This window comes from Physeter macrocephalus, chromosome 15 (genome assembly GCF_002837175.3).
Source record: "Physeter macrocephalus isolate SW-GA chromosome 15, ASM283717v5, whole genome shotgun sequence".
NCBI lineage: Eukaryota > Metazoa > Chordata > Mammalia > Artiodactyla > Physeteridae > Physeter > Physeter macrocephalus.
This window is the reverse complement of record NC_041228.1, coordinates 45,223,514-45,239,746: the sequence shown is the minus strand read 5'-3', so window position 1 is coordinate 45,239,746 and position 16,233 is coordinate 45,223,514. Positions and strand designations below refer to the sequence as shown.

The window sequence follows — 16,233 nt, the reverse complement described above, 5'->3', positions numbered from 1 at the left end:
TACATTATAGGACTTCTCAATCTACCAGAAAATATTTTCCATGTATTTACCTTCCTTTCTGGACTGTTAGTTTCTTTTCTTTTTTTTTAGAATCAATAGCTAAAAATACCAATTCTTTTTCTTTTAACATCTTTATTGGAGAATAATTGCTTTACAATGGTGTGTTAGTTTCTGCTTTATGACAAAGTGAATCAGCTATACATATACATATATCACCATATCTCCTCCCTCTTGCATCTCCCTCCCACCTTCCCCTCTACATGGTCGAATAGCACTGTGCTGACCTCCCTGTGCTAAGCAGCTGCATCCCACTACCTATCTATTTTACAATTGGTAGTATATATAAGTCCATGCCACTCTCTGATTTCGTCCCAGGTTACCCTTCACCCTCCCCATGTCCTCAAGTCCATTCTCTACGTCAGCATCTTTATTCCTGTACTGCCCATAGGTTCTTCATAATCTTTTTTTTTTATTCCATATATAAGTGTTAGCGTACAGTTGGCTATTGTAAATAGAGCTACAATGAACACTGTGGTACATGACTCTTTTTGAATTATGGCTTTCTCAGGGTATATGCCAAGTAGTAGGAATGCTGGGTCATATGGTAGTTCTATTTTTTAGTTTTTTTAAGGCACTTCCTTACTGTTCTCCATAGTGGCTGTATCAATTTACATTCCCACCAACAGTGGAAGATGGTTCCCTTTTCTCCAAACCCTCTCCAGCATTTATCATTTGTAGATTTTTTGATGATGGCCATTCTGACAGGTGTGAGGTGATACCACATTGTAGTTTTGATTTGTATTTCTCTAATGATTAGTGATGTTGAGCATTATTTCATGTGTTTATTGGCAATCTGTAAATCTTCTCTGGAAAAATGTTTATTTAGGGTTTCTGCCCATTTTCGGTTTGGGTTGTTTGTTTTTTTGATATTAAGCTGCAGGAACTGCTTGTAAATTTTGGAGATTAATCCTTTGTTAGTTGCTTCATTTGCAAATATTTTCTCCCATTCTGAGGGTTGTCTTTTCATCCTGTTTATGGTTTCTTTTGCTGTGCAAAAGCATTTAAGTTTCATTAGGTCCCATTTGTTTTTTTGTGTTTTTATTTCCATTTCTCTAGGAGGTGGGTCAAAAAGGATCTTGCTGTGATTTAGGTCATAGAGAGTTCTGCCTAGGTTTTCCTCTAAGAGTTTTATACTGTCTGGCCTTATATTAAGGTCTTTAATCCATTTTGAGTTTATTTTTGTGTATGGCATTAGAGAGTGTACTAACTTCATTCTTTTACATGTAGCGGTCCAGTTTTCCCAGCACCACTTATTGAAGAGGCTGTCTTTCTCCATTGTATATTCTTGCCTCCTTTGTCAAAAATAAGGTGACCATATGTGTGTGGGTTTATCTCTGGCCTTTTTATTCTGTTCCATTGATCTAGATTTCTGTTTTTGTGCCAATACCATACTGTCTTGATTACTGTAGCTTTGTAATATAGTCTGAAGTCAGGGAGCCTGATTCCTCCAGCTCCATTTTTCTTTCTCATGATTGCTTTGGCTATTTGGTGTCTCTTGTGTTTCCACTTTCCAAAAAAATTTGGAAAGTTTTTGTTCTAGTTCTGTGAAAAATGCCAGTGGTAATTTGATAGGGATGGAATTGAATCTGTAGATGGCTTTGGGTAGTATAGTCATTTTCACAATGTTGATTCTTCCAATCCAAGAACATGATATATCTCTCCATCTGTTTGTATCATCTTTAAATTCTTTCATCAGTGTCTTAGAGCTGTCTGCATACAGGTCTTTTGTCTCCTTAGATAGGTTTATTCCTAGGTATTTTATTCTTTTTGTTACAATGGTAAATGGGAGTGTTTCCTTAATTTCTCTTTCAGATTTTTCATCATTAGTGTATAGGAAAGCAAGAGATTCCTGTGCATTAATTTTGTATCCTGATACTTTACCAAATTCATTGATTAGCTCTGGTAGTTTTCTGGTAGAGCCTTTAGGATTCTGTATGTAGAGTATAATTTTACCTGCAAACAGTGACAGCTTTACCTCTTTTCCAATTCAGATTCCTTTTACTTCTGTGATTGCTGTGGTTAAAACTTCAAAAACTATGTTGAATAATAGTGGTGAGAGGGGAACCCTTGTCTTGTTCCTGATCTTAGAGGGAGTGCTTTCAGTTTTGCACCATTGAAAAAGATGTTGGCTGTGGGTTTGTCATATATGTCCTTTATTACGTTGAGGTAGGTTCCCTCTATGCCTGCTTTCTGGAGGGTATTTATCATAAATAGGTGTTGAATTTTGTTGAAAGCTTTTTCTCCATCTATTGAGATGATCATATGGTTTTATCCTTCAATTTTTTAATGTGGTATATCACGTTGATTGATTTGTGTATATTGAAGAATCCTTGCATTTCTGGGGTAAACTCCACTTGATTGTGATGTATGATCATTTTAATGTGCTGTTTGCTGGTATTTTTTTGAAGATTTTTACATCTATGTTCATCAGTGATGTCAGCCTGTAGTTTCCTTTCTTTGTGACATCTTTGTCTGGTTTTGATATCAGGGTGATGGTAGCCTCATAGTATGAGTTTGGGAGTTTCCCACCCTCTGCTATATTTTGGAAGATTTTGAGAAGGATAGGTGTTAGCTCTTCTCTAAATGTTTGATAAATTCGCCTGAGAAGCAGTCTGGTCCTGGGCTTTTGTTGGAAGTTTTTAAATCACAGTCTCAATTTAAGTGCTTGTGATTTGTATGTTTATACTTTCTATTTCTTCCTGATTCAGTCTCAGAAGGTTGTGCTTTTCTAATAACTTGTCCATTTCTTCCAGGTTATCCATTTTACTGGCATATAGTTGCTTGTAATAATCTCTCATGATCCTTTGTATTTCTGCAGTGTCAGTTGTTACTTCTCCTTTTTCATTTCTAATTCTATTGATTTGAGTCTTCTCCCATTTTTTCTTGATGATTCTGGCTAACGGTTTATCACTTTTGTTTATCTGCTCAAAGAACCAGCTTTTAGTTTTATTGATCTTTGCTATTGTTTCCTTCACTTCTTTTGGTTATTAGGTAGTGTATTGTTTAGCCTCCATGCATTTGTATTTTTTACAGATTTTTTTTCCCTGTAATTCATATGTAGTCTCATAGCATTGTGGTCAGAAAAGGTAATTGATATGATTTCGATTATCTTAAATTTACCAAGGCTTGATTTGTGACCCAAGATATGATCTATCCTGGAGAGTGTTCCATGAGCACTTGAGAAGAAAGTGTATTCTGTTGTTTTTGGATGGAATGTCCTATAATTGTCAATTAAGTCCATCTTGTTTAATGTATCATTTTAAGCTGTTTCTTTATTTATTTTCATTTTGGATGATCTGTCCATTGGTGAAAGTGAGGGGTTAAAATTCCCTATACTATGATTTTGTTACTGTCGATTTCCCCTTTAGGTCTCTTAGCATTTGCCTTATGTATTGAGGTGCTCCTATGTTGGGTGCATAAATATTTACAATTGTTATATCTTCTTCTTGGATTGATCCCTTGATCATTATGTAGTGCCCTTCTTTGTCTCTTGTAATAGTCTTTATTTTAAAATGTATTTTGTCTGATATGAGAATTGCTACTCTAGTTTTCGTTTGATTACCATCTGCATAGAATATCTTTTTTCATCCCCTCACTTTCAGGATGTATGTGTCCCTAGGTCTGAAGTGGGTCTCTTGTAGACAGCATATATACGGGCCTTTCATTTGTATCCATTCAGCCAGTCTATGTTTTGTGGTTGAAGCATTTCATCCATTTACATTTAAGGTAGTTATCAATATGTATGTTCCTATTACCATTTTCTGAATTTTTGGGGGATTGATTTTGTAGGTCTTTTCCTTCTCTTGTGTTTCCTGCCTAGAGAAGTTCATTTATCATTTGTTATAAAGCTGGTTTGGTGGTGCTGAATTCTCTTAGCTTTTGCTCGTCTGTAAAGGTTTTAATTTGTCTGTCAAATCTGAATGAGCTCCTTGCTGTTTAGAGTAATGTTGGTTGTACTTCTTTTCCTTTCATCATTTTAAATATGCCCAGCCACTCCCTTCTGCCTTGCAGAGTTTCTGCTGAAAGATCAGCTATTAACCTTATGGGGATTCCCTTGTATGTTACTTCTTGTTTTTTCCCTTGCTGCTTTTAATATTTTTTTCTCTATATTTAATTTTAATTTTTGATAGTTTGATTAATATGTGTCTTGGCTTGTTTCTCCTTGGATTTATCCTGTATGGGACTCACTGAGCCTACTGTTCTTGACTGACTATTTCCTTTCCCTTATTAGTGAAGTTTTCCATTATAATGCCTTTAAGTATTTTCTCAGTGCCTTTCTTTTTCTCTTCTTCTTCTGGGACCCCTATAATTCAAATGTTGATGCATTGAATGTTGTCCCAGAGGTCTCTGAGACTGTCCTCAATTCTTATCATTCTTTTTTCTTTATTCTTCTCTGAGGTTATTATTTCCACTATTTTATCTTCCAGGTCACTTATCTGTTCTTCTGCCTCACTTATTCTGCTATTGTTTCCTTCTAGATAATTTTTAATTTCCTTTATTGTATTGTTCATCATTGTTTGTTTGCTCTTTAGTTCTTCTAGGTCTTTGTTAAGCGTTTCTTGTATTTTCTCCATTCTATATAGAAGCTTTTGGATCATCTTTACTATCATTTTTGGTGGTGCTGAATTCTCTTAGCTTTTGCTCGTCTGTAAAGGTTTTAATTTGTCTGTCAAATCTGAATGAGCTCCTTGCTGTTTAGAGTAATGTTGGTTGTACTTCTTTTCCTTTCATCATTTTAAATATGCCCAGCCACTCCCTTCTGCCTTGCAGAGTTTCTGCTGAAAGATCAGCTATTAACCTTATGGGGATTCCCTTGTATGTTACTTCTTATATATACGGGCCTTTCATTTGTATCCATTCAGCCAGTCTATGTTTTGTGGTTGAAGCATTTCATCCATTTACATTTAAGGTAGTTATCAATATGTATGTTCCTATTACCATTTTCTGAATTTTTGGGGGATTGATTTTGTAGGTCTTTTCCTTCTCTTGTGTTTCCTGCCTAGAGAAGTTCATTTATCATTTGTTATAAAGCTGGTTTGGTGGTGCTGAATTCTCTTAGCTTTTGCTCGTCTGTAAAGGTTTTAATTTGTCTGTCAAATCTGAATGAGCTCCTTGCTGTTTAGAGTAATGTTGGTTGTACTTCTTTTCCTTTCATCATTTTAAATATGCCCAGCCACTCCCTTCTGCCTTGCAGAGTTTCTCCTGAAAGATCAGCTATTAACCTTATGGGGATTCCCTTGTATGTTACTTCTTGTTTTTTCCCTTGCTGCTTTTAATATTTTTTTCTCTATATTTAATTTTAATTTTTGATAGTTTGATTAATATGTGTCTTGGCTTGTTTCTCCTTGGATTTATCCTGTATGGGACTCACTGAGCCTACTGTTCTTGACTGACTATTTCCTTTCCCATATTAGTGAAGTTTTCCATTATAATGCCTTTAAGTGGTCCTTGTTAAATGTTTCTTATATTTTCTCCATTCTATTTCCAAGATTTTGGATATCTCTACCATCATTACTCTGAATTGTTTTTCAGGTAGACTGCCTATTTCCTCTTCATTTTTTTGGTCTGTTGTGTTTTTACCTTGCTCCTTCATCTGCTGTGTGTTTCTCTGTCTTCTCATTTTGCTTAACTTACCGTGTTTGGGATTTCCTTTTCCAGGCTGCATGTTCATAGTTCCCGTTGTTTTTGGTGTCTGCTCCAGTAGCTAATGCTGGTTCAGTGGGTTGTGTAGGCTTCCTGGTGGAGGAGACTGGTACCTGTGTTCTGGTGGATGAGGCTGTATCTTTTCTGTCTGGTGGGCAGGACCACATCTGGTGGTATGTTTTGGGCTGTCTCTGATCTTGTTATGATTTTAGGCAACTTCTCTGCTAATGGGTGGCATTGTCTTCCTGTCTTGCTAGTTTTTTGGCATAGGTTGTCCAGCACTGTAGCTTGCTAGTCGTTCAGTGGAGCTGGGTCTTAGCCTTGAGATGGAGATCTCTTGGAGAGCTTTCACCATTTGATATTACGTGCAGCCAGGAGGTCTCTGGTGGACCAGTGTCCTGAACTCAGCTCTCCCACCTCAGATGCACAGGCCTGACACTTGGCCAGAGCACCGAGACCCTCTCAGCCACATGGCTCAGAAGAAAAGGGAGAAAAAAAATGAAAGAAAGGAAGAAAAATAAATAAAATTATTTAAATAATAAATAATTATTAAAAATAAAAAATAATAAAGTAATTAAAAAAGAAAAAGAAAAAGAGAGAAACCAAACCAAAAAATAAGTCCAGCAATGATAACAAGTGCTAAAAACTATACTAAAAAAAAAAAAGGACAGATAGAACCCTAGGACAAATGGTAAAAGCAAAGCTGTACAGACAAAATCGCATGAAGAAGCATATACATACACATTCACAAGAAGAGAAAAATGAAAAAAATATATATATCATTGCTCCCAAAATCCACCACCTCAAGTTTGGCATGATTCATTGTGTATTCAGTTATTCCACAGATGCAGGGACATGAAGTTGATTGTGGAGATTTAATCTGCTGCTCCTGAGGCTGTTGGTAGAGATCTTTGTTCACACAGCTCCTGAGGTTCAGCTTTGGATTTGGCCTTGCTTCTGCGTGTAGGTTGCCTGAGGGCATCTGTTCTTCACTCAAACAGGATGGAGTTAAAGGAGCTGCTGATTAGGGGGCTCTGGCTCACTTAGGCGGTGGGTAGTGAGGGTTACAGAATATGCGGCAAGCCTGTGGTGGCAGAGACTGGTGTGACGTTGCAACAGCCTGAGGTGTGCTGTGTGTTCTCCCGAGGAATTTGTCCCTGGATCATGGGACTCTGGCAGTGGCGGGCTCCATAGGCTCCTGGGATGGGAGGTGTGGATAGTGACCTGTGCTTGCACACAGGCTTCTTGGTGGTTGCAGAAGCAGCCTTAGCATTTCATGCCCGTCTCTTGTGTCTGCACTGATAGCCGCCACTTGCGCCTCTCTCTGGAGCTTCTTTAGGCAGTGCTCTGAATCCTCTCTCCTCGTGCACCCCGAAACAATGGTCTCTTGCCTCTTAGGCACGTCCATACGTTTTCCCGGACTCTGTCCCGGCTAGCTGTGGTTCACTAGTCCCCTTCTGGCTGTGTTCATGCAGCCAACCCCAGTCCTTTCCCTGGGATCTGACCTCCAAAGGCTGAGCCTCAGCTCCCAGCCCCCACCTGTCCCGGCTAGCAGGTGAGCAGACAAGGTTCTCAGGCTGGTGAGTGCTGGTCGGCACTGATCCTCTGTGTGGGAATCTCTCTGCTTTGCTCTCTGCACCCCTGTTGCTGTGCTCTCCTACGTGGCTCCGAAGCTTCTCCCTCGCCATCTCCCATCTCAGTGTATGGGCTTCCTAGTGTGTGGAAACTTTTCCTCCTTCACAGCTCCCTCCCAGTGGTACAGGTCCCATCACTATTCTTTTGTCTCTGTTTTTTCATTTTCTTTTGCCCTACCCAGGTATGTGAGGAGTTTCTTGCCTTTTGGGAAGTCTGAGGTCTTCTGCCAGCATCAGTATATGTTCTGTAGGAGTGTTCCACATGTACATGTATTTCTGATGTATTTGTGTGAAGGAAGGTTATTTCCACGTCTTACTCTTCCGCCATCTTGAATGTCTCTCTGGACTGTTAGTTTCTATAGAACAGAGACTGTCGAGCTCTATAATTCTAACAGCTGGTACAGAATAAACATGAGTTGAATAACTTGTATAAGAATAAGATCAATTTAATGCTAGCAGTATCACTATGTCAAATAACCAAAATTAAATTGAGATTTTATTTTTACCTTTTCTAATTTATCATTTTCTCCCTCCATCCCCCACAAGAAGACACATGCACACACCAAGGCTAATAATATCATGCTCCAATCATCCCATTTTAAAACTTTGTCGTTTTCTTTATCTAGGGCAGAATGGAAGGCAGAAGAGTCAAATTGTTGTCCCTCCCTAGCAGTTCTGATTCTCACTGCCTCTTGCTTTAGAGGCTTTTTTTCTAGAAAAGTCTGAGAACTGAAAATATTATGAGGCTGCCTTCAAACATGCAATTCCAAATAAAATAATTCTTAAGCCTTGTGAATTTCTGATATATTCCACAATAAAAAATCAAATAAAAATAATTTGTGTTTGTTTTCTAAGCATATGATAAGTCTGCCTACTGGATAATCCAATATTTGTCTCATATCTGTTCTCCATTCCTGCTATGTCCAGTTTAGCTGCTTTTGTCCTTTTTCCTCTTGCTACTCTTCTCATACTAACATTTTAAACCAGCTAGTTGTTTCACATTTTATCATCAGATTGATCCTATCAAAGCACAGCTCTGATTTTTGAGCCAGTGTTTTGAGCCACACTTGTTTGCAAAATTAAGTGTTTAATAAATGTATGGAAGAGTGATGTCCCTCACACCTGGAAAACTCTATTTTCACTACTTTTAAGGTGCTCTATACTTTGACTTCAAAATGTCTTGCTTTATTTTTTATTACTCCCTTTTGGCTAGTTGTTCTTCTAAACTAACAACACTGTGTCTTCTGAGCATATCCCATGCTGTCCTGCTTTATACTCATATTCTTCCCTCTTTCTGAAATGCTTTCTGATAACTTTTTTCTTCTTGGATTCCTTAAGTGTCAAGATGTAATTTTATCCCTGTCCAGCAGTATTTCATTCTCCTTCTGAAAACTAGGGGCACGTTTTCTATTCCTCTCTTTTATATATGTGCAGACTTGTCTTGGTGTGGTTATTTACACATATCATGCCTCTGAAACCCAGCTGCCTGAAGCTTCTAGAGTCCCTCTTTTCCCCTGTCCCCATGTATGCAGAACTCAGGAATTCATATTAAACAACACATGCATGTTGGAGAAATGTAGACTTACCTGAAGTTTCTGTGAGAGAGGTAGAGGAGGTTTTCTTTTTTCTTTTTTTTTTTAAAACAAACCTTGATTTAGAGTAATTTTTGATTTTCAGTAAAGTTGCAAGGATAGTACACACAGTTGCCACATACCCCACCCACCCACCCACAGTTTCCTCTATTATTAATATCTACATTAGCATGGTGTATTAGTCACAACTAATGAATCAGATTGATACATTGCTGTTAAGTAAAGTCCATATATGGTAATCAGATTTCCTTAAATTTTACCTAATATTCTTTTTTGTTCCAGGATCCCATCTGGTATACCACATTACATTTGGTTGTCTTGTCTCCCGGTAGGCTCCTCTTAACTGTGAAAATGTCTGAGACTTTTCTTGTGTTTGATGATCTTGACAGTTGTGAGGACTACTGGTCAGTATTCTCTAGAATGTCCCTCAATTGGGATTTGTCCGATGTTTTTCTTATGATTAAACTGGGGTTGTGGGTTTTTGGGAGGAAAATGAGAGAGACAGAGTGATATTCTCATCACATCTTATTAACAGTATAGACTATCAACATTACTTATCACTTTTAATGTTAACTTGGATCACCTGGTTGAACTAGTGTTAGTTTGTTAGGTTTCTCTAAGTTACTCTATTTTCCACTTTTCCATGCTGCATTTTTTGGAAAGAAGTCAATATGCATAACCCACTCTTAACATGTGAGAGTTATGTTAAAGGAGAGTTAAGATAAAGAGTGGGGATTATCTAAGTAAATTACTAGAATTCTTCTGAACAGTAGTTTTCCAACTCTCCCATTTTAAAATTTAATCAATCATTTATATCAGTATGGATTCAAGCATATTTATTTAATCCTTTGGGTTATAATTCAGTACTACTTTATGTTGTTCTTCAGATTGTTCTAGCTTTGAACATTGGGAACTTTTTATCAGTTGGCTTCTATGTCCCTCCTTAATATACTCCCACTTATTTATTTGTTTGTTTGTTATTTAATTTTGGAGTTCTTTTTCACTTTCTGGCACTACAAGATGATCCAGGCTCATAGTATATATTTCCTACCCTAGTCCTAGAATCAGCCATTTTTCTAAGGAGATCTGGTTTCTTTCATTGGACAATGGTATTAGAGATTAAGATCTGGGTGCGAGGTGTGCCACAGGGGTGTAGTTGGCTTCTAAGCCATTTCAGCTGACACAGCAAGGACCTATATGCCTGTATATCAACAAAAGTATGTAAACATACCTATATATTTCTAAATGTATCCATCTATATCTGTGTTAAACCAAACATGGTTTCCTTCTGATGTCTGCAACTTTTATCCCTCCCATACGGATCATTCTAGCCTTCTCTCCTTGCTTGTCTATAACTTATGCAATAGTGAGAAACCTGGCTCCCACTGTCTACCATCCCTTTACTTGATTTTTCAATTCCAGTATATATTTATAGTGGTTTCAGAATTGTTAACCTCTACTCCCATGGGAAATAACTTTATCAACTCAAGTACAGTGTTTCTTTTTTGGCTTTGGTTTTACAATATTTACCAATTTCCAGAGTTATTCACATGAGCACATTTTCTGCATTCCTTTCAGTGAGGTTTGTTCATACATTTAGCAAGTCTGAAAAATCTGTATATTGTATGAGTCCATTTAAATGACACTGTAGAAAAGGCAAAACATATATAGAGAGTAAATGAAGCATTGGTCATCAGTTAGATTCTTTGTCACATTCTGCATTCCATCCTGGTGTCTTCTGACCTCCAAATGATTTTCTAAATATTTGCACAGATTAAGGTTCATGGGTTTTGACAAATGCTTAATGTCATATATACACCATTATAGTGTCATACAGAATAGTTTCACCAACCTAAAAAGTTCCCTATGTTTCACCTTTTACATACTTTCCAACACCTAAGCCCCTGGCAACTACTGATCTGCTTAATGTCTCTATAGTTTTGCCTTTTCTAGAATGTCATATAAATGGAATCATGCAGTATGTGGCCTTTCCAGACTGTCTTCATTTGCTTACAATATTCATTTAAGATTCATCCATGTCTTTGCATGGCTTGATAGACCATTCCTTTTTATTACTGAATAGTATGGAGAAGGGCTTTATATTCTGTATTCCACAGCACATAACCTCATAGGTATCCATCTGACATTTATTTTTCTCATGTTCTCTTGTCACACAGAGGTTTTTTATGCCATATTCCTACACAGTACTCAGTTGTTCTCCTATTATCATGAGCAATTTAGCTCTCTCCCCCAAACCTGCATACGATACTCAGTAGAGAACAAAGGGCTTCTAGGGTTTTAGCTCCCACTCAAACAGCTTCTTAGACCTTACCTTCCTATTAACACCTACATTACAGTTCTTTATGCTCCTGGTTAACATTCCCTGCTCCCAACATCAGCATTTCATCTCACTTTATAAGGTCTCTCAAAGTGTGAGCTATATCTTTATCTCTGTATTCTGCAACAGTGTTGTGCCTTGCCCCTAGTAGGTATTCAATAAATATTCACTGAACAAACAAATAAGTGATTTGGTATAATGCGAGAGCCAGATTGAAGACAAACTGACAAAACCTGAAATGCATGCAATATTCCATCCACTTGGGTAGTATAGTTATTTGCTATGCATTCTTTTCTTTTTTCACTACTTGAAGGCCAGTTGCAAGAAATGGCCTGAAATCTGACATACATTCAATTTATGTAGAACATATGGTGTTTATAAAAGCATTACCAAATAGTATCATGCTAGTGAACCTTGATAATGTGTGTCAGAGGTTTTCAGCATTAGCCCAGAACATCAACATTACTACAAACAGCTGAAATATATTGTAAGAAATTTATTTTCTCATAAAATGTTTCATGGGCAAGTTTTGGGAATTGGCTAGCCAGATTAGAATTATCATCATTCTTATTATTAGTGAAAGGCGTTGATGTAGCGCTTTATTAAGTCATTAGCTTAAAAATTGTTTAACATTGGCATAAAATTTAAACACTAGGCCTCCAAGCGAAATATTCTAGAAGGATCATCATTTTACATACTTAAATTCCAGAAAAATCTTGGAAACAACAGATCCATCTGTGGGCACCTCTTACAAAGCCTGTGTTGCACAGGCACTTGCTGCCTTCAACCTGTGTACCTCAGCCTCTGTATGCTAGATCCCTAATTTTGATGTGAATAAACTGTTGAAATTTGGGTGCTGGGGGAAGGGGAGTTTTTAAATTTCTCCTTCTTCTCTTTCTCCTCCTTGTCCTATCCCTCCCCCACTCCTCTTCCTCTTTTTCCTTCTAAAAATGTCTGCCATTGTTTTGGGTTATGGAGAATGTTGCCATCCAGAAGAAAGTAATTTATCTTTAGCTAAATCTCTCATGTTTGCAATCATCCTTCACATACACAATATTTTGTATCAAAAATGAGGTCTTAAGGGGCTTGTTGAACTTTCAAAGTCAAGAATTCTCCATTGTAGGAATTTATTCGTTGCTGGGAAGATTTTTTTTTAAAGTATAAAACTGTGTATGAGTAGAATATTACAAAAATACTTTGAGTCTTTGGATAAGTTTTAAAGGAGGATACTTCACCTTTTTGATTTATATTGTAAGTTAGGTACATATATTTTGAACATTTGAAAGGGCTGAACTCTTTTTATATCTTGAACTTTTCCCATACCCTTCCATTTGTAACTTTCAGGTTGTGGAAATGACAAAGAAGTTGCTACTAGAAGATGGTGGTTAGCTGGAAGTTGTTGGTGTATCACTTCTGGTTAGGTGATGTTTGTTTCTCAGGCATGAGAAATCATTAACACTTTTAAGTAGATGCTGGGTAGGAAACAAATAAAAACCAGAAAGTAAAATGGTGATGATCTATACGAGACCTCCCAAAGGAGTTTGCTTCTCAAAATAAATGAAAATAAGATTTCTTGGCATACAGATAAGAACTTTCTAACATTCCATATATGCATAAAATTCCATATGTGCAAACAGGTTTCACAATTTCAAAGATTTGGATTGCTTGTATACAGCATTTAGCTGAAATGAAAATCCAACTCTCTGGAGTTCAGCTTACCCCAATAATATGCTAATTTCATCCTCATGGCCTTTAAGAGTTAGTGTCATAATTTGCAACTAACTAGTAGAAAGATACTTGGGAAAAATTGTTTCAATATTTTTCTTAACTAATTTTGTTTTCAGGATGAAGATCAACAGACTATGAATCAGTGTGTTCCAACTGTACCTATACTATTGATTGATTGGATAATTCCCTTGGGACATTTCTATTTGACAAACTGACACATAGATGCAAACAGTTCAAATACATTTCTTTCTGCACTGATAAATTTGTTCATGTTCTCCAGAAATGGAAAATATGGTGTGACCTTTTCTACATTTTGAAATCTCCGTGCTAGTTTTCCATGCTGGGTAAATATATACGGCACCTTATGACATTCAAGGTACCTCGCATATGTTGCACATTTTACAGGTTTCAAAGCTCTTTCATATGTTATTTCACATTCATTTTACAACAATTCTGCAATATCAATAGGGCAGATATCATTCTAATTATTTATAGATCATGAGGCTTGGAAATTTTTAACAGATTTTCTATAGTCACAAAAACTAGGATGTGGTAGAGCCAGAATCAGAACTTAAGTTTTCAGATTTGAACCCAGAAAACTCCACCCTAATACAAGTTTACAGTATTAGAGTATTAGAGTATTACTGCTTTTGGCCAAGGGACATTGTGATAAGATGGAAATGATATATTTTGCATTGTATGCTCTGGTGGTACTTAGCACTTTATACTTCTCATTTTTATCACTGTGACCTCTTGATAGAAGGAGATCTCATTGCTATTCTTTCCTTTGATTTCTTTAATAGTTAATCTTATTTTCCAACAAGAATTTAAAACCTGACCTAAATATTATAATTAACACATTAAGAGGATATATCGGCATGACCCACTTTGTGTTCATTTTCCAGTGTGGATACTCATGAATGTAATTTAATGTTACTTTCAAAACAACAAATCTCTATGACTGAGTTTACATTCAGTCAAAGTGGGCCATCTCCTAAAAGTTCTTTCTTTGCACTAATCATTGCAATGTTAGTAGTTAGTAGAGAAAAGAGAATTGATTTTTGCTGCCATCTTTTGCCCAGCAGAGCTCAATGCACAGCTTCTATTCAGATGAGATTATTTTGTCTGGCCATGAAATAGTTTTGCAATGGAGCATGATACTAGGAGCAGAATGGAAAAGTTTAAGGAGAATGACTTTCCTACTGATTCCTGGGTTTCTTAAGACATATTCCTTTAACCTATTTCTGTCTTTTGCTCTTCTCTATATACACATAAGTCCTGATGTTTTCCTATTAATATTTGCCCTTTACAGCTACTTGATGGAGTATCTAGTCAAAACAGTAGGTTTCCATTTCTCAGAACCTGGCAGAAACTCAAGAAATGGCTTTTTCTCCTCAATGCTTTTGAAGTTTTAAGCCTACTGGGTATAAAGTAGTGAATCATGTCCTTTGGATTAAAAAAAATTATAGATATGATAATGCAAATTTTATTTTTCCCCACAGAACCCCATATATTAACTGATTTGAACATATTTCCTTCTTTGTAACATATATTATTAGGAAAAGAGAAAAATAGTCAATATTCAGAAAAAAACTGTGTTAACTTTAACTGAAGCACTTGTAATTGTACCCAAAAACATCTGGGAAATGTTGGAAACTAGTAATGCTCTCAAGAAAACTCAAGCTATTGAATATATAAAATTTAAGGAGCACATTTCACATCAGGTCCCTATGTCTGTTTATTGAAAATGAAAATGTGTCAGATATTAATCCTTCTAGGAAGCTTGGGAAGTTTCATATTCCTTTGTCCTCTTAGGTGGCCATGTTTGTGCTACAACTGGGTAGTGCCACATTCCTGCTTACAGAGCCTGTGATCAGTGCGATGACAACTGGGGCTGCCACCCATGTCGTGACTTCACAAGTCAAATATCTCTTGGGAATGAAAATGCCATATATATCTGGACCACTTGGATTCTTTTATGTGAGTTTTTCTGCATGTCTTTGTTCATATATTTTGGGTGTGTGTTTCACATAGTAAAATTTGGTTAATTACAATCCTGAGATTTTTCTATTTTAAAGCAACTTGGGCTTATATAAAATCTTTTAGGATATTTGTAATGTGATTAAGGGTATGAAACTAGTTTAATTAGTAAAACCTACTAATTTGGGGAGCAATTCTTTGTAATAAACAATTAAATACGGTATAATTTGGGAACATGGTTGGAAAAAAATAGCTTGAATTTTTCTGTGACCAGATATGTTGCTAACTTGTAATGGAAGCCATCTACCAGGCTTGTGGCCCAGTGTAACAACAGTACACCTTACCACATTCTTTCCATATTGTGAACCCTGGTATAGATCAAATCAGAGTCTTGGTCAAAATTGGGGTCTGGAGTCCCAATAGCAGATAATCAGTTATTAAAAGTCACTTGAACGTGAGAGAGGAACATGTGTCCAGTTTCAACATATTATCCTAATAATTCCCCATTCTTCTTGGTCTCTTTTTGAAGCTGACCTAAAATCTATGACTGCTCAGGAAGTCACATCCTATTGGAGTTTTATAAGAAAATCAATGTCTTATTAATGAAATTGAGCACAGCCAGACTTCATTTTATTTAATTTTATATTGTAGAGGAGGAAAAGTATATTTTCCTTCTATCCTTGAGGAGTTGGGGCTCCTGTAACAAAAGACTAACAAGAGAAAAACAAACAAGTTTATTAGCATGTATATTTCATATACACATGGGAGAAACTCCGGGATTAGTAATTCAAAAGAAGTGGTTAGGACTTGGCTTTAAATACCATCTTCAGTTAAAACAAAGGAATAAGAGTTGGGGGAAGCAAGTTATGAGAAGGTGACCATGAAAAATACAGTGAACATGGGTAGGGTTTATTATGCAGATTTAAATCGGTGCCTTCTCCATTAGTAAGAATCTCTTGTGATTTAGAGTCATCTTTTTCTTCCTGGTACTGAGAGGAAGACACCCTTGCAAACAGAGATTTTCTATATTAATGTAAATTTCTCTATGAAAGGGTAACTTACAGTTTTCTCAGAGGTTCCCTGTGTCTGCTGTTTCTCAAAATAATAAGCTAAAGATAATTCTTATACCAAAGAAGCATATTTTGGAGTGGCATATTCTGGTCTCCTACAATGTAATGTTCTATACTGAATTACATTAATGTTTTATAATGAGAGTATTCCCATTCTTAATATTCTTGCTCTTAATCAAGGAATGGCT

At 36.6% G+C, this 16,233-nt stretch overlaps 1 protein-coding gene across 1 annotated transcript in view; it reads left to right on the top strand.

Annotated features, from left to right (window-relative positions):
- Nucleotides 1-16,233, top strand: part of SLC26A7 (solute carrier family 26 member 7) — a 208,020-nt gene that overhangs the window by 82,637 nt on the left and 109,150 nt on the right. Inside the window, exon 4 of the mRNA XM_024115908.3 lies at nucleotides 14,811-14,975. Within this exon, the coding sequence (XP_023971676.1) occupies nucleotides 14,811-14,975 (165 nt within the window). The remainder of the gene's footprint in view (nucleotides 1-14,810; nucleotides 14,976-16,233) is intronic.